This window comes from Myxine glutinosa, chromosome 4 (genome assembly GCF_964187855.1).
Source record: "Myxine glutinosa chromosome 4, kmMyxGlut1.1, whole genome shotgun sequence".
In the NCBI taxonomy this organism is placed as follows: Eukaryota; Metazoa; Chordata; class Myxini; order Myxiniformes; family Myxinidae; genus Myxine; species Myxine glutinosa.
Window position 1 is genome coordinate 21,084,833 of NC_136264.1, and position 19,478 is coordinate 21,104,310.

General features: G+C 41.2%; 2 protein-coding genes across 2 annotated transcripts in view; both read right to left on the reverse strand.

The window, feature by feature from the left end:
* Window positions 1-19,478, reverse strand: part of LOC137424489 (cubilin-like) — a 425,110-nt gene that overhangs the window by 210,734 nt on the left and 194,898 nt on the right. The gene's annotated exons all lie outside the window — the stretch shown is intronic.
* On the reverse strand, window positions 5,256-6,955 carry LOC144891687 (uncharacterized). Its single transcript, XM_078775513.1, has 2 exons — window positions 6,501-6,955; window positions 5,256-6,391 (listed from the first exon to the last, which is right to left on the reverse strand). The coding sequence occupies exons 1-2, from the start codon at window positions 6,915-6,917 to the stop codon at window positions 5,645-5,647; spliced, it is 1,164 nt and encodes a 387-aa protein (XP_078631639.1). The 5' UTR covers window positions 6,918-6,955; the 3' UTR covers window positions 5,256-5,644.

Below are 19,478 nucleotides of genomic sequence, written 5' to 3' on the forward strand. Positions count from 1 at the left end.
CTATGCGTGCTATAATAGCAGTAGCTGCTGATAGATAGATACATCTATGAGTGCTATAATAGAAATAGCTGCTGATAGATAGATACATCTATGAGTGCTATAATAGCAGTAGCTGCTGATATATAGATACATCTATGAGTGCTATAATAGCAGTAGCTGCTGATAGATAGATACATCTATGAGTGCTGTAACAGCAGTAGCTGCTGATAGATAGATACATCTATGAGTGCTATAATAGCAGTAGCTGCTGATAGATAGATACATCTATGCGTGCTATAATAGCAGTAGCTGCTGATAGATAGATACATCTATGCGTGCTATAATAGCAGTAGCTGCTGATAGATAGATACATCTATGAGTGCTATAATAGAAATAGCTGCTGATAGATAGATACATCTATGAGTGCTATAATAGCAGTAGCTGCTGATATATAGATACATCTATGAGTGCTATAATAGCAGTAGCTGCTGATAGATAGATACATCTATGAGTGCTGTAACAGCAGTAGCTGCTGATAGATAGATACATCTATGAGTGCTATAATAGCAGTAGCTGCTGATAGATAGATACATCTATGAGTGCTATAATAGCAGTAGCTGCTGATAGATAGATACATCTGTGAGTGCTATAATAGCAGTAGCTGCTGATAGATAGATACATCTATGAGTGCTATAATAGCAGTAGCTGCTGATAGATAGATACATCTATGCGTGCTATAATAGCAGTAGCTGCTGATAGATAGATACATCTATGAGTGCTATAATAGCAGTAGCTGCTGATAGATAGATACATCTATGCGTGCTATAATAGCAGTAGCTGCTGATAGATAGATACATCTATGAGTGCTATAATAGCAGTAGCTGCTGATAGATAGATACATCTATGCGTGCTATAATAGCAGTAGCTGCTGATAGATAGATACATCTACGAGTGCTATAATAGCAGTAGCTGCTGATAGATAGATACATCTATGAGTGCTATTATAGCAGTAGCTGCTGATAGATAGATACATCTATGCATGCTATAATAGCAGTAGCTGCTGATAGATAGATACATCTTTGAGCGCTGTAATAGCAGTAGCTGCTGATAGATAGATACATCTATGAGTGCTATAATAGCAGTAGCTGCTGATAGATAGATACATCTATGCGTGCTATAATAGCAGTAGCTGCTGATAGATAGATACATCTATGAGTGCTATAATAGCAGTAGCTGCTGATAGATAGATACATCTATGAGTGCTATAATAGCAGTAGCTGCTGATATATAGATACATCTATGAGTGCTGTGATAACAGTAGCTGCTGATAGATAGATACATCTATGAGTGCTGTAATAGCAGTAGCTGCTGATAGATAGATACATCTATGCGTGCTATAATAGCAGTAGCTGCTGATAGATAGATACATCTATGAGTGCTATAATAGCAGTAGCTGCTGATAGATAGATACATCTATGAGTGCTATAATAGCAGTAGCTGCTGATATATAGATACATCAAAGTGCTATAATAGCAGTAGCTGCTGATAGATAGATACATCTATGCATGCTGTAATAGCAGTAGCTGCTGATAGATAGATACATCTATGAGTGCTATAATAGCAGTAGCTGCTGATAGATAGATACATCTGTGAGTGCTATAATAGCAGTAGCTGCTGATAGATAGATACATCTATGAGTGCTATAATAGCAGTAGCTGCTGATAGATAGATACATCTATGAGCGCTGTAATAGCAGTAGCTCCTGATAGATAGATACATCTATGAGTGCTATAATAGCAGTAGCTGCTGATAGATAGATACATCTATGCGTGCTATAATAGCAGTAGCTGCTGATAGATAGATACATCTATGCGTGCTATAATAGCAGTAGCTGCTGATAGATAGATACATCTATGCGTGCTATAATGGCAGTAGCTACTAATAGATAGATACATCTATGCCTGCTATAATAGCAGTCGCTGCTGATAGATAGAACATCTATGAGTGCTATAATAGCAGTAGCTGCTGATAGATAGATACATCTATGAGTGCTATAATAGCAGTAGCTGCTGATAGATAGATACATCTATGCGTGCTATAATGGCAGTAGCTGCTGATAGATAGATACATCTATGCATGCTATAATAGCAGTAGCTGCTGATAGATATATACATCTATGAGTGCTATAATAGCAGTAGCTGCTGATAGATAGATACATCTATGAGTGCTATAATAGCAGTAGCTGCTGATATATAGATACATCTATGAGTGCTATAATAGCAGTAGCTGCTGATAGATAGATACATCTATGCGTGCTATAATAGCAGTAGCTGCTGATATATCGATACATCTATGAGTGCTATAATAGCAGTCGCTGCTGATAGATAGATACATCTATGAGTGCTATAATAGCAGTAGCTGCTGATAGATAGATACATCTATGAGTGCTATAATAACAGTAGCTGCTGATAGATAGATACATCTATGAGTGCTATAATAGCAGTAGCTGCTGATAGATAGATACATCTATGAGTGCTATAATAGCAGTGGCTGCTGATATATAGATACATCTATGAGTGCTATAATAGCAGTAGCTGCTGATAGATAGATGTATAAATGCGAACCAGACATCCTTTTGACGTGGTTTATGTCCTCTTCCATGTCTGCCAAACTGCTCAATATGCATGTACCGGTACCATGAAGTGATATTTCGTGGCGAGGAATTCTTGTCAAATATGTATGAATGCTATGGCAATAGCTGCTGATAGATACATGTATGGCAACCGGACATTATTCTTAAAAGCCGAAGTTTTGGTCTACCATTGTTATATGTATCAGCAAATATTAAAAGTAAACAGAACTCAATGTGACATAGGTTTCTTTATTTTCTTTATTTGAATCGTATCAGTGCGTACATACGAAGGTTTACTAGTTTAGAAATCATAACATGATTCATCATGTATGTCCGATCAAGTATATTTAAGAAAAAAACATATTGTGCGTTGAATAATCCATTAAAATTTCACTCTGGAAAAAAACAAAAAAAAAACCCTCCCTCCCTACCCACTTTTTTGAAAAAAAAAAGTAATGATAAACAGGAAAACAATTTTAACCGGCCTAATAAATAATGACAGACTGAATGAATGGATTAAAACAGGCCACATACATACGATACGAAAGGCCGACCCAACAGCACACAAAGGCCGACCGACAAAGGCCGACCCTCTATCTAACCCAGGGTAAGGAAAAGGAAACAAAGAATAAAAAAATAAAAAAATAAAAAAATTAAAAATAGGATATGGAATAGGATAATAATAAAATATGACGACGGAGGGAATGGAATGGGGTTCAGGCCTGTTTGAAGGGCAGTTTCATCGACGCTCGTCAGAGCGGGGCTTGGGGGGAACAAAGGTTCATGCTCCCACTCCACTTATGCCAATTGGCCCCGATCTCCAAATCGGGAGCGATCGGGACACTTTGGGAAAAAACTGGTCATCTACGCTGTATCTACGTCCTAAGTACGCTCCGATTACGATCACTACGCTGTAACCACGCTCATCGTGGGTAGATCGGGTCCCTGAAGACCCGATCGAAGCCGTTTAGAGCCGCTGTGTTCCTGCTCGCGTACGCTGTAACCACGCTGCATTCGCGATTGCCGCCTCTCTGACACGATGCATTCCCGATCGCCGCCGATCTAAAACTGATCCAACGCCGATGCTGCCGATCTATTGCCGTTTCAACTACGTCATTCCCGACCAAACCGATCTAACTACGCTCTATTCCCGTCTTTAAGCCGACTAAAAAGCAGATTTCAGGTCCCAATCCGTATAAATAGGGCCCGATTTGCTTGCCGATCATCAGTATCGTCAAAGACAGCCATCGATCAACATCAGAGAAATGGCCGTCTGCAGCTCGCTCTACTTCTCCAACAATATGCAATTAATGAAGGAAGAGCTGCTCAAGTTAGAAGAAGAATGAGAAGAAGAAGAAGAACCCCTCAGTTCTGGGTCCGGCCATGGTTGACAGAAGAAAGAAGATTGCAGTTTGGGCACTACGACCGCTTGATGAATGAACTGAGGCTGGAGGACATCAACTCTTTCCAGAACTTTGTGAGGATGCCACCTGCTCTCTTTGATGAAATCCTCCACAGAATCACCCCCAGGATTGAGAAAGAAGATACCAGGCTGAGAAAGGCCCTACAACCTGGAATGAAGCTCGCCATCACCCTGAGGCATCTGGCTACAGGAGACCTCTACCCAACTCTCTCCTACGACTTCAGGGTCAGCAGAAACACCATCGTCAAGTTCATTCCGGAGGTGTGTCAAGCCATCGTTGCAGAGTTCAAAGAAGAAATGGTGAAGTGCCCTACCACCCCAGAAGAATGGACAGAAGTCGCTGATGATTTCGAAAGTAAATGGAACATCCCTCATGTGCTCGGAGCTCTTGATGGCAAACACGTCGCCCTCAGATGCGCACCAAACTCAGGCAGCCTCTACCACAACTACAAGGGCTTCTTCTCGATCGTGTTGATGGCACTGGTGGACGCCGACTATAAGTTCTTGTGGGTGGATGTTGGTGGAATGGGACACATGTCAGATGCTCAGATTTTCAATGCTTCGGAGCTCAAAGAGTGCATAGAGAATGAAACCATTGGATTCCCTGACCCCCTGGCCATGCGGAATGATGATGAAGAGATGCCATTCTTCATCCTTGGAGATGATGCCTTTGCTCTCCGCACCTACTTGATGAAACCCTATGCCAGACGTGGACTCTCTCCTGAACAACTCGTCTACAACTACCGCATCTCAAGGGGTCGACGAGTGGTGGAGAACGCCTTTGGCATCTTGGCAAACCGTTGGCAATGCTTGCTCAAGACACTACAACAGTATCCTGAGGTGGTGTGTGACCTGGTCGAAACTGCTATCTGTCTGCACAACATGCTCCGCATCCGGTTCCCAAGTATTCAGCATGCCGAGGTGGACCAGGAGGATTATCGACACAACATCATCCCTGGTGAATGGAGAGATCAAGCCAACATGTTAGAGGTGGAGCAGGCAGTTCGAGGTAACAGGGACAGTGTAGAGGCCCAGTGTCAGAGGGAGGTACTGAGACTTTATTTTAACAGCCCTGCTGGTGCAGTTCCATGGCAGGAGAGGATGGTGAGACATCATTGGAGACACTATGGGAAGGAGTTGAAAGACATTTTGGAGGACATTGTTGTATTGCATTGATAATGATTTCTATTGATAATCATGTGACAATAAACATTATGAAACTGGATATTCAATGTTTGCCTTGTGTTGGTTGGAAAGGGAGAAGTTATTATTGCTGGGTTGAGGGGATGAAAATGCATTGCAAAATGAAAGGTCTTCAAAATAAAAGCTAAAAATTTGACAAGTTTTTGCTGGGTTGAGGGGATCAAAGTTTGCATTCACTTAATTAAAAGGTCATAAAATTAAAAGCGGTAAAATTGATCATTAATAATATTTGTTTAACTTGTACCGCTTTTAATTTTAGACCATGGGGTTATTGGGCAATGCAATTTGGCTCATGCAGTTATCAATTCCACTTAACAACGTTGACAAAAAGTGTTCTTTTTTCAACTTTTATTCTTCATTCAACACAAAGCATCACTTTCACTCATACATCATCAAAACACAAAGACTCATAGATCATTAGCAGTGTCTCCATCTCCCTCCTTCTCCTTCTCCTCGTCTTGGCGGATCTGGCGGAGCAAACTGCTGAGACAGGTATTCGGGTGGAGGGATGATGAGTCGAGGGATGCATCTCCTGCTGCCAATGGGGTGCTGGTGATGGGTGCACTGCCTGGTATCGGAGCTTGCAACTGCGTGATCTGTTTGCCTCGGTGGGGTGCAGTGTTGGAGGGGTAGGAGATGGGTTGGAAGTTCTGCTGAAGCCAGGCTGGGTGAGACTGCCACACACTAAAAGGGTGCTGTGGCTGGCTTGCAGGCTGAGTTGGCCACTGGCTGGGATCCGGTTGCCACTGGTGAGGGTACTGCTGAGAAGGCCCAGGCTGAGGCTGCGAAAATCCAGGCTGAGGCTGGGTCTGCCTGTTGTCGTCGACGTCACGGGCACGCTGGAGGCAGTCCCAGATCTCCCTTGAAGCCTTCCTGTACACCTCGTGACTCAGACCTTCCAGGACCTCGTAGATATACTCACAGAACTTGAACCTTTCGCTGTTCTTGGCTGGCTTCATCTGTTCGAGGAGCTGCTTGACCAAGTCTGTGATCTGGGCCTGGTTTTGGTCTAGCTCCATCAAAGCGTCTGCATCTGCCTGCCTCCTACCTCGGGTGGATGAAGCGATGGTTGAGGTGGGTGTGGACTCAGTCGGGCTGCTGATGACCACCACTGCAGCATCACTGGTGCCTGTGTCTGTGGCTATGGCTGTGAGCTGTGAACAGAAGAACAAATTATAAGTACATACACTAATAAGGAAGGTGGTATACATGTTCATAACAAAGTCGAGAAATTCATTAATGCAACAAAGGACATATACTTACACTGACCATAGGCCTCCTCTTCACTTCGCCGATGTGTGATTGGAGGAACTGCAGCCGGCCCCATATCCACTGGTCTCTCTCACTGAGCTGGACGGCGCTCTGGCCAGACTTGGTCTTCTTCAGCCGGCCGAACCTCGTGCGGATGGAGTCATACCAGATCTTCAGCAGCAGGACTTCACGCTCCATTTTCTCAGCTTGCGTCTTCCAGATGTTATCCTTATGTTGAGTGTTTCTCCACAACTTCATCTTCTTATCGTAGAGGACCGGGTTCTTTTCGAGGAAGTCCGCAATCTCTTCTTCCTCCTGGTCTGTGCAGTTGACGTGGAGCCGGTCTTTCTTCTGCCTCTTCGTGGGAGCACTCTCTTCTTGTTCAACAGGCTCTAAAGGCAGCTCCTCTTCTGCCTCTTCTTTCTCCATTTCAGGCTCACGCTCAGGGGCAGGGGCAGCTTCAACAGGTGCAGTTTCCTCCGGGGGGGGGGGGGGGGGTAACAACAATCTTCTTCTTCGTAGACTTCTTCTTGGTCCTCGGTGCCATTTTTGATCGGAGATATTGCGAGCGATGTTGTCGTGTCGAAATACTTGATCGGGTGAGGCTGATGCAATCCGGACCGATTTATATACAGCGGCTTTGATCGGCATTGGAGCAGGACGGACAGGTAACGATCGTCGTCGAAACGGCACAAGATAATCCTCCCGCTGCAACGACGCTGTAATCACGATCAGTCCCGCTATTTCAGATCGGGATGGAAATTTTAAACATGTTTAAAAAATCGCCCCGATCTATTTTTTTGTCCCGATCGACAAAGATCGAAGACGTTCCGTTTACGATCATGCCGATTGATCCCGTTCCAAATAGGATCGTTCCCGTTGTGCAGATCGGGGTCGATCGGCATAAGTGGAATGGGGGTATCAATATCATCGACGCTCGTCAGAGCGGGGCTTGGCGGGAACAAAAGTGAATGGACCAATCATCACGTCTGCGATTCCTTTTCTCCTTTGATCCTTTTGTCAACCTCCTTCATGCAACACAGCAAATCCCTCAGGAAGTTCATCGAGGTCGACTCCTTCATGGAAGACACGCCGAGACCGTTCACAGCATGAAGCACACAATATTGATCGTCTCCACAGAGACCCAAAGAAACGCCTTTTCCCACAGAATACGCTCTTTTCCTTTTTGTCCACCTGCTTCATACACACAATCTTCATATAGTTCACAGAGATCGAGCCCTTCACCCCAACACACTCAAACCGTTCAAGATACGAGCAAGGATTCTTCTTTGCCGCACCACCAACGGCACCAAGAGGAACTGTTCTTCCTCTTCACTGCACATTCTCGCTTCAAAGAAAAAGGGGTTGAATCCTTTCCAAAGCTGTTTTGGGCACCACCACCAACAGTCAAAATCACGTGGCGTAAGGGAGTGGATATGGGGTAAACCTGAAGAAAAAGGAAAAATAAATACGAAAAGGTCCAATCTGGGATGCCACAGCTGACCTGGTATTTCTATGCAATGCACCCTAGAGGACACAACTAGTCTATGCATGCTTTGTAAATGATTGACGTTCCCACAAACGTAACAATATTATGTTTGAAAGGTTACAAAATAAGTGTAGTAGGTTTCACCTGGATGTAATCAGTGGTTTATATAAAAAAAATTAAGCTCCCCCACTTAAGCTCCCAGGAGAGGGTTATAAGAAGATTTCAAAGTCAATCATTATCCCTTTGAGTACGGTGAAATCCATCATGAAGAAGATGAAGACGTGCACACCACCCAGTTTCTACCCAGATCAGGTCGCCCATCCACACTCAGCAGCCGGGCAAGCAGGGCACTGGGTCGGGATGCCTCTATAAACCCAGCAATGACTTTGGAACATCTGCAAGGCTCTATGTCCGAGATGGGGGTCAGTGTTCATCAATTAACAATATCCTGTTACCTTCACAAAGCAGGCCTCTATCTCTATGGGCAGGTGTCAATAAAGAAGCAACAAGTACACATACATTCAAAGTACACCGCCCCCATGCCAAATAATTAAATATCCTACAGAGCGGCATTGCCGGAGCGCCTCCGGCGCCCGGCAATACCGCAGTGCAGCTCATTGAGGCTGCATTGGGAGGGAGAGGTGTACACTAATTGATTGATTAATTGTATAATTAAAATCAATAAAAGATTATCACAAAATATTTTCATAATCAATTGGCTAATCGCATAACTAAACCACTAGTGCTTCATCCGAAGATGTATCTTTTAGAAATTTAATTAAATAAGTCATTTATAAAAAATTAAATAATTAATTGATTACTCAATAAATAATTAATCGATTAATCAATAAATAATTAATAGATGAAATAATTAATCGATTAATAAATAAATAATTAATAGATGAAATGATTAATCAATAAATCAAAAATATCCTTGATAGCCACATCACTTGGTCACTCATGTCCAAATATTAGCTTCCCAGCTCAAAAGGTGCCTGAGATATTGGCCAAATGAGAAAGAAAATAAATAAATGATTAATAATGAAAATAAATAAATAATAATCATAAAAAAATTAAATTATTAATCAATTTGGTCAGAGAACACATAAACTACCACTATTTCATCAGAATCTGTAACTTTAAAAAAAAAAATTTTTTTGTCATTAATCGAATAATTAAATAATTAATCGATTAATTGATTAATTAATAAATCAAAAATATCCTTTGCAGCCAAATCACCTGGTCATTGGCATGTCCAAATATCAGCTTCCTAACTCAAAAGGTGCCTGAGTTAATAATGGTCAGAAGAGAAATGAAATTTAATTAATTAAATAAGTACTTAATTAAACGCTAATAATTAAATAACTCCTCAATTAATTGATTAATCAAAAAACAAAAAATACCGTTTTTGACAAAGGACTTGCTCACTATTGTGCCGAAATTTCAGCTTCCTAGCTCAAAGGATGGCTGAGATATCGTCCGGACAACCAAGGAAACAAGAAAACAAACAAGTACACATACATTCAAAGTACACCGCCCCATGCCAAATAATTAAATATGCTGCAGCGCGGCATTGCCGGGGCGCCTCTGGCGCCCGGCAATACCGCAGTGCAGCTCATTGAGGCTGCATTGGGAGGGAGAGGTGTACACTAATTGATTGATTAATTGTATAATTAAAATCAATAAAAGATTATCACAAAATATTTTCATAATCAATTGGCTAATAGCATACCTAAAGCACTAGTGCTTCATCCGAAGATGTATCTTTTAGAAATTTAATTAAATAAGTCATTTATAAAAAATTAAATAATTAATTGATTACTCAATAAATAATTAATCGATTAATCAATAAATAATTAATAGATGAAATGATTAATCAATAAATCAAAAATATCCTTGATAGCCACATCACTTTGTCACTCATGTCCAAATATTAGCTTCCCAGCTCAAAAGGTGCCTGAGATATTGGCCAAATGAGAAAGAAAATAAATAAATGATTAATAATGAAAATAAATAAATAATAATCATAAAAAAATTAAATTATTAATCAATTTGGTCAGAGAACACATAAACTACCACTATTTCATCAGAATCTTTAACTTTAAAAAAAAAAAAATTTTTGTCATTAATCGAATAATTAAATAATTAATCGATTAATTGATTAATTAATAAATCAAAAATATCCTTTGCAGCCAAATCACCTGGTAATTGGCATGTCCAAATGTCAGCTTCCTAACTCAAAAGGTGCCTGAGTTAATGGTCAGAAGAGAAAGGAAATTTAATTAATTAAATAAGTACTAAATTAATCGCTAATAATTAAATAACTCCTCAATTTATTGATTAATCAAAAAAAAAAAATACTGTTTTTGACAAAGGACTTGCTCACGATTGTGCCGAAATTTCAGCTTCCTAGCTCAAAGGATGGCTGAGATATCGTCCGGACAAACAAACAAGAAAGAAAATAATGAAAATAAATAAATAATAATCATAAAAAAATTAAATTATTAATCAATTTGGTCAGAGAACACATAAACTACCACTATTTCATCAGAATCTGTAACTTTAAAAAAAAATTTTTTTTTGTCATTAATCGAATAATTAAATAATTAATCGATTAATTGATTAATTAATAAATCAAAAATATCCTTTGCAGCCAAATCACCTGGTCATTGGCATGTCCAAATATCAGCTTCCTAACTCAAAAGGTGCCTGAGTTAATAATGGTCAGAAGAGAAATGAAATTTAATTAATTAAATAAGTACTTAATTAAACGCTAATAATTAAATAACTCCTCAATTAATTGATTATTCAAAAAACAAAAAATACCGTATTTGACAAAGGACTTGCTCACTACTGTGCCGAAATTTAAGCTTCCTAGCTCAAAGGATGGCTGAGATATCGTCCGGACAACCAAGAAAACAAACAAACAAGAAACCAGAGTGAAAACTGAGTACTCTCTTTCAGCGTGCGTCACTGCCGAGCCCCCTTTGGTGCCCGGCAATGACGATTTGCAATGCCTGGAGATGGCATAGGAAAGGAGCGGTGTACAACAAGTACACATACATTCAAAGTACACCGCCCCATGCCAAATAATTAAATATGCTGCAGCGCGGCATTGCCGGGGCGCCTCTGGCGCCCGGCAATACCGCAGTGCAGCTCATAGAGGCTGCATTGGGAGGGAGAGGTGTACACTAATTGATTGATTAATTGTATAATTAAAATCAATAAAAGATTATCACAAAATATTTTCATAATCAATTGGCTAATCGCATAACTAAACCAATAGTGCTTCATCTGAAGATGTATCTTTTAGAAATTTAATTAAATAAGTCATTTATAAAAAATTAAATAATTAATCGATTAATCAATAAATAATTAATAGATGAAATGATTAATCAATAAATCAAAAATATCCTTGATAGCCACATCACTTGGTCACTCATGTCCAAATATTAGCTTCCCAGCTCAAAAGGTGCCTGAGATATTGGCCAAATGAGAAAGAAAATAAATAAATAATTAATAATGAAAATAAATAATTAATAATCATCAAAAAATTAAATTATTAATCAATTTGGTCAGAGAACACATAAACTACCACTATTTCATCAGAATCTGTAACTAAAAAAAAAAAAAAAGTTTTTGGTCATTAATCGAATAATTAAATAATTAATCGATTACTTGATTAATTAATAAATCAAAAATATCCTTTGCAGCCAAATCACCTGGTCATTGGCATGTCCAAATATCAGCTTCCTAACTCAAAAGGTGCCTGAGTTAATGGTCAGAAGCGAAAGGAAATGTAATTAATTAAATAAGTACTTAATTAATCGCTAATAATTAAATAACTCCTCAATTTATTGATTAATCAAAAAACAAAAAATACCGTTTTTGACAAAGGACTTGCTCACTATTGTGCCGAAATTTCAGCTTCCTAGCTCAAAGGATGGCTGAGATATCGTCCGGACAACCAAGAAAACAAGAAAGAAAACAAACAAGTACACATACATTCAAAGTACACCGCCCCATGCCAAATAATTAAATATGCTGCAGCGCGGCATTGCCGGGGCGCCTCCGGCGCCCGGCAATGCCGCAGTGCAGCTCATTGAGGCTGCATTGGGAGGGAGAGGTGTACACTAATTGATTGATTAATTGTATAATTAAAATCAATAAAAGATTATCACAAAATATTTTCATAATCAATTGGCTAATCGCATAACTAAACCAGTAGTGCTTCATCCAAAGATGTATCTTTTAGAAATTTAATTAAATAAGTCATTTATAAAAAATTAAATAATTAATTGATTACTCAATAAATAATTAATCGATTAATCAATAAATACTTAATAGATGAAATGATTAATCAATAAATAAAAAATATCCTTGATAGCCACATCACTTGGTCACTCATGTCCAAATATTAGCTTCCCAGCTCAAAAGGTGCCTGAGATATTGGCCAAATGAGAAAGAAAATAAATAAATGATTAATAATGAAAATAAATAAATAATAATCATAAAAAAATTAAATTATTAACCAATTTGGTGAGAGAACACATAAACTACCACTATTTCATCAGAATCTGTAACTTAAAAAAAAATTTTTTTTGTCATTAATCGAATAATTAAATAATTAATCGATTAATTGATTAATTAATAAATCAAAAATATCCTTTGCAGCCAAATCACCTGGTCATTGGCATGTCCAAATATCAGCTTCCTAACTCAAAAGGTGCCTGAGTTAATAATGGTCAGAAGAGAAATGAAATTTAATTAATTAAATAAGTACTTAATTAAACGCTAATAATTAAATAACTCCTCAATTAATTGATTATTCAAAAAACAAAAAATACCGTATTTGACAAAGGACTTGCTCACTACTGTGCCGAAATTTCAGCTTCCTAGCTCAAAGGATGGCTGAGATATCGCCCGGACAAACAAACAAGAAAACAAACAAACAAGAAAGAAACCAGAGTGAAAACTGAGTACTCTCTTTCAGCGTGCGTCACTGCCGAGCCCCCTTTGGTGCCCGTCAATGACGATTTGCAATGCCTGGAGATGGCATAGGAAAGGAGCGGTGTACAACAAACAAGAAACCAGAGTGAAAACTGAGTACTCTCTTTCAGCGTGCGTCACTGCCGAGCCCCCTTTGGTGCCCGGCAATGACGATTTGCAATGCCTGGAGATGGCATAGGAAAGGAGCGGTGTACAACAAGAAACCAGAGTGAAAACTGAGTACTCTCTTTCAGCGTGCGTCACTGCCAAGCCCCCTTCGGTGCCCGGCAATGACGATTTGCAATGCCTGGAGGTGGCATAGGAAAGGAGCGGTGTACAATTACTGAAAAAGACGCATCATCAGGTTCAGTTCTTCAGGATAAGTCAGGTCAGTCTCTTTCTTGACTGCCACTGGTACCTGCCGCATGGTCGGGTAGTCGTCGAACAAAACGACTACCCTCATTGGCTTGTATCTCCTAAAAAACACCAATCCGGTTGGACCGGATTTTTATGTCGTGGGTTGTAGACAGCAACTGACTAGGGTCGTACTACCGTTCTGACTTAGGAGCGTTAAAGTGGTGCCCGGAACCATCTTACACTCTCCATGTCAGGATTGCTAGTCTTACTTTCTGTCTCACTCAAACTACAGCTACCAGGCTAGCTTTAATCTCTCTTTCTTACAAACAATCCTTGAATCATACACTTTTCTGACTCATTTTCACTCCTCACCTTTACATTATCTCTCTTATATTTCTCTTTTCTCACATCTATCAATGCAGTTATTTTATTTAAGGCCTGGCCTCAATGAGAACTATATAGTTCGTGACTGCAGCTTTCAACACACAAAAAAATAATCTAAAAGTTCATGTGGTTTGCGAAAAAGCATCTTAGTGATACTGCAAGCATACAGTAAGGGTTTTATGGTCAGACGAGACAAAAATTTAACTTTTTGGACTAAGTTCAAAGCATTACGTCTAGCGAAAGCGTTATGGTATTTCAAGCGTTACGTCAATCACCCAGTCAACACCATCCCTTCTGTCAAGCATGGTGGTGGCACATCATGCTATGGGGCTGCTTTTCATCAGGAGGAACTGGCAAATTTGTCAGGATAGAAGGGACAATGGACGGTGCAACGTACAGGAGGCTCCTTGATGAAAACCTGCTTGAATCAGCCATGAATGTGAAACCGAGTAGGAATTTTTTTTTTTTTTTTTTGTATACAAGATCGAGGCTCGTGTAAGAGCTAACATTAATCACATAAAAACAAACTGACACATAAAACATATTATAAAGGGAGCGGGAGACCAGGTGGGGAAAGAGAGGGAAGCACACAAGTACAACAGTAGAGAACAGGGACGTCGGGAGATCTGTGGGAGGGAGAGGGCTTGGGGGGAGGAGTCATGGGAAGGGGGGGGGGGGTGAGAGAGGTATAAAACACATGGACTTCAAGGAAAAAAGTCGGTATTTCAAAAAAGTGGATCTGGGTGAAATTAACAGGGGTAGAAAAGATCAAGGTTTTGGATGGGGGAAGATAAGAGATGGTGGTGAACAGCTGTTTTAAAGACCTGGAGTGAGGAGTGGGATTGAAGGGAGTGAGGGAGTTTGTTTCAGAGGTGGGAGAATAGAGGAATGAAAGAGTGAAGGTGAGCAGAGAGTCTTGATTTTGGCAGTTTCACCAGAAGAGGGTTGCTGGCAGATCTTGAGCGACCTGCAGGAAAATTTGGGGGACAAAGCACAGACAGAGCTGGGGGAGCTAGGCCGGAGAGGAGTCGCTAGAAGACAGAAAGACCACCAACCTGCCTGCGGTGAGTGAGTGAAAGGCCCTCTGAGTTAGCTTCATCGTGGGAGATTACAATGATTCTGAAAGCTTTGGTTTCAACAGCGTGAAGACGAGCTAGGTGTGAGGCAGGAGCACCAGCCCAGAGGGGAGAACAGTATAGCCATTGAGCTGCGGTTGAAAGCCTTGTATTTGGTGAGGAGCTCAGGTGTGCCAAAGAAGGACTTCACACGATGGAGGATGCCCAGTCGGCGACTGGCTTTGGAGGCCAGCTTGGAAATGTGGTTTTCCCAGGAAAGATCATGGCAGATAGTGAGACCCAAAAGCTTGAGTGACAGAACTTCTTGGAGAGGATTGTTCAGAAAGTAGATGGGAGGGTTGTCCAGTCGGTCTTTTCGGAGAGACATAGTGAGAGTGTGAGATTTGTCAGGATTAAAAGACATGTTCTACTTGTTTGACCAGTCTGTGATTTTGTCCAGGCCTGCAGAGAGTTAGGAGGCTGCAGACTGCCTATCTGAGGGATGAGGTATGGAGTGGCAGATAGTGGAGTCATCAGCAAAGAGATAGAGAGGATTTTCCAGAGAGTTGGAGAGATCATTGATGAAGACCAGAAAAAGCACAGGGCCCAGAACATTGCCTTGGGGAACTCCAGCCTGAACATGAAGGGTAGATGAGAGAAACACATTCAGGGCCACACGTTGACTACTACCAGAGAGGAAGTCCGCAAGCCATGCGTGGAGTTTTCCATGGATACCATAGGAGGAGAGTTTGGTGAGCATAGTGGGGTGCCAGACCGTAACGAAGGCACGTGATATGTTAAGGGAGACGGCTCTAATTTCCTGTTTGACATTGACGACCTCCATCCATTGTTGAGGCAGTAGAAGCAGCATGGCCAGAGTAGAATGACCTAGTCTAAAACCAAATTGATGATCAGAGATCAAGCCATTGGAGAAGAGCTATGATTTGATATCCGAAGCAATGATGGATTCCATGACTTTGCTGATAATTGGGAGCAGGCTGATTGGTCTGTAGTTGCAGGGATGTGTGGTTGCACCTTTTTTGTGTAAAGCGGTAATGTTGGCTGATTTACAAACTGATGGCAGATGACCTGGAGCAAAAGAGAGGGTGAAGAGAACAGAGAGAGGGTGTGAAAGAGCGGCAGAGCAGGATTTTAGTACCCATGGACTGATGCCATCTGGTCCAGTTGCAGAATCAGAGTCGACGATTGCCAGAAACTTCTCCACCTTGTCGGGAGAGAAGGACACAGAGACCAGGAGCAGTTGGGTTTGACTGGGTACGGTGGGTACAGAGAGAGATGGGTTTGGGACACAATATTTGGAGGCAAACATAGAGTTGAGGCATTCAGCTTTTTCATGTGCAGAGTCAGCTGTGGAGCCATTTGAGGTAAGGGAGGGGATGGAGGGGGAACAAACACCAGAAACAGATTTGACCAGACGCCACCAGGATTTGGAAGATGGAGACAAGTTTGAGAGTTCTGTCTTGAGAGTATAAAGATATTGTTTCCTGGATCTCCTGAGGGTTAGACAATGAATGAATGAAAACTTGAGGGTTGCAGGACAATGATCTGAAGCACAAAGCTAAAGCCACACTGGAGTAGCTGAATAAGGGGAAAAAAATGCTCTTGAGTGGCCCAGTCAAAGACCTTGCCTGAACCCAATTGATAATTTATGGCGAAACTTGAAGATTGAAGTCCAATGACGATCCCCATCAAACTTGGCAGAACTAGAGCCATTTTCACGTGAAGAATGGGCAAAGATTTCACCATCTCACTGTGCAAAGCTGGTAGAGGCCTACCCCAAAATACTCATTTGTTTCCCCCCAAAAAAGTTCATTTGGAAAAATTGTTTCTACATACAGTAATTCGTAATTTATGTAAATGTTGCATTCTTGGTCAGAGGTGAATACTTTTGCAGGCCAATGGACACACCCTGGCAAAACGATCCTTTCTCCCACATTTTCTGCATAATTTCCCTTTGGCATGGCAAAGCAAATCGTTCCCACTATGTCCCAGATGTCCACATCTAAAGCATCCTTTGTCTATTCACTTGGGCAGAACCTACTCTTCCCGCTGGGTAATGTTGTTGACATGACTACTGGAGTCTGACAGAGACTTTCCAGCATGTCCAGCATCCAAATTAATCACCTGAAATTGAGCTTCAACTGTTTCAAACATGAAAGAAATCTTTAGTGTTTATGCCAAATGGAGACCGTCTCGTTTCTCAAGTAATTTGCATCTCAGGTTGTCGGACCTGCAGTTTTGAAGCACCTGATCCCTGATCTGATTCTCCAGATCTGTTCCGTAGTGTTTTTTTGTATACCAAGTCGAGGCTTGTGTAAGAGCTAAACATAGATCATATAATAAAGGGAGTGAGAGAAAAGAGGGGGAGGGAGAGGGAAGTACAACACCAGGAGAGAACAGGGACATTGGGAGATCTGTGGAAGAGAGAGGGCTGAGGCAGGGTACATGGGATAAATAAGATGGACACTACAAGGTATTTCAGGAACGAAAACGTAATTTGAAGGAGATGGATTTGATCGATATGAGGACACACATTCAAGCATAAAAATCATGTGAAAGACAAAGGGGAGCTGTTGGAACAGCATATCCTAATTTCAAATTTACAAAGGAAACATCGTTGCAATTGCAATTGTGAACATTCCGGAGACATGTTTCTGATTGGTGACCACAACAACCAATATGGGCCCGAAGAAGCAGATGTGTCAATCATCAGTTATGCGAAGCTGCTGTTGGACCAAGGGCACAAAGGCATCCTCGTAATATGTGACACTGTGCCCATGCTACTTGTGTACTATTGGAAGTGGCACCTCAATGACATCTCACTATCTGATGGGAAGTTAATTGACATCCGTACGTTCAACATCAGCAAAACTGAGACACGTGTAGTCAATCACTCGCACTGCATGCCATTTCTGGATGTGACTGTCCTATAGGTATGGTGAGGGGAAATATCAGCATTATCACTTCTCCAGAAACATGGCGACCTTGGTTTGGGCATCTTTGGAGATATCACCACAATAGAAGAAGAATTCAAGTCAACTAGCATCCGATTCTTCAATCTCTGGTATGGATCAATGTTGCCAACAACAATTCATGAGTTACGATACAAAGTATTTACCAGGGAGTTGTCCAGAGGGAGTAGTTCAGTGGAAATTCCGGTTCTGGTTCCTTGAGCTCGGTCGTGCTGTTTTTGGACTCTGTCAAATTCCTCAAAGATAAGTACTCCCGGTAGTTTTGTCGTGTTTTTGCTGTTTATTTTGCTGTCTCTGTGTTTACTGTGTGCTTCTAGTTTGATTTTTGTTTCAGAACTTGTGGCAATTTGTAAGTATTCATCGGAATTTTAATGCCGGGTTTTTGAGGCCTACATTTTCCTCGTTTGAATCCACAGTCGTCTCATTTATTGTCTTTTCTCCCTACTACCTTTTTGTTTTATCCCATGCACCCCGCCCCAGCCCTCTCTCTTCCACAGATCTCCTGATGTCCCTGTTCCCTACTGTTGCTGTGCTTCCCTCTCTCTCCCCCTCTTGTCTCTCATTTCCTTCATTAAATGTTCTGTGTTAGCTCTTATATGAGCCTTGACGAAGTATACAAAAAAAACCCCAAAAAACAGTAATGCCAAAACTCCAAAGATCACATCACTGCCCCCAACTGATAATGGGATTGTCGTACACTTTAAAAAGCCACTTTCAAACAATACTGTGGATGTTTGCAAATCAGAAGGATGCACCAGTGGTGGAGTTGTCAAAGTTTGGTTGGAATGTGGAAGCGGTCCCTGTTCCCACATATGGAGTCACCGACATTTTACTGAAACAAGTTCTGAAAGTGATCGCATGCAGCTGCAGCACAACCAATGCATGTTCAAGGAATAGTTGCAGTTGAAAAACTCCTGCACTCTCATGCTCTCCATTCTGTAAATGTGATGCACTAGATTACAAATTCCTGCCATGACTCTGCGTCTGAGTGGTGACCCGACCAATATTGTGCTCTCTCGCATTTGAAACTGCCTCGGCAGACCTATGAGCTTGATGGCGTGAGAGGGGAACCAGAGAGAGAGAGAGAGAGAGAGTTAAGTGGAAGTTGACCCTCCCCCTCCCCCCCCCCCCCCCCCCCTTCATTCTTTGTGTGCTTGGATTCACTCTGCAGTCAATGGGACCATGTGCTCCAGTGGTTGGTTTCCAGGATGTCATGTTTGATGCAAAATAAATGAGTGAAATGCATTTCAATGTTTTCATATATTTATTGCTGTGCATATTAGTGGCAGATGAGGAACAGCAGAAGTTGCAAGGAAAGATTTTTTTATTGCATGCATGATCGAGGTTCGCATAATAGATAGAGCAGAATGCAAGGGAACAAAATGGAAAGGGAGAACCACCAACACCAGCAGTGGAGTATAAGAGAGAGAAGGAGATATAGAAAGGGGAGGGGGAGAGTTGAACATGAATAGCTCAAAGAACGAGGCGAATGCGGAGGCCACCAGTGGCAAAAATCTCTGTTGAAAAGCTTCCAGATCAGGTCAGGCCCATGGAGTCGCAGAAAGCCTTTGCTGCGATAGACAGCAACAGCAGCACTAATGGGGAAAAGGAAGAGAGAATAACCAGTGAGAAGCACAAATAAATTGGAGACATCTCGTGAAAGGAATGTTTCCATTTAAGAAAATCAATTATTTGGGTCTCAAAACAGAGTTTGTTATACAGT

Bases quoted from the DNA above. Each gene is read 5' to 3' on its own strand.
- LOC144891687 (XM_078775513.1), bottom strand. From the start codon at position 6,917: ATGGAGAAAGAAGAGGCAGAAGAGGAGCTGCCTTTAGAGCCTGTTGAA. The intron at 6,392-6,500 runs GTAAGTATATGT...TTCTGTTCACAG, and splicing joins AGAGGAGGCCTATGGTCAGT to CTCACAGCCATAGCCACAGA.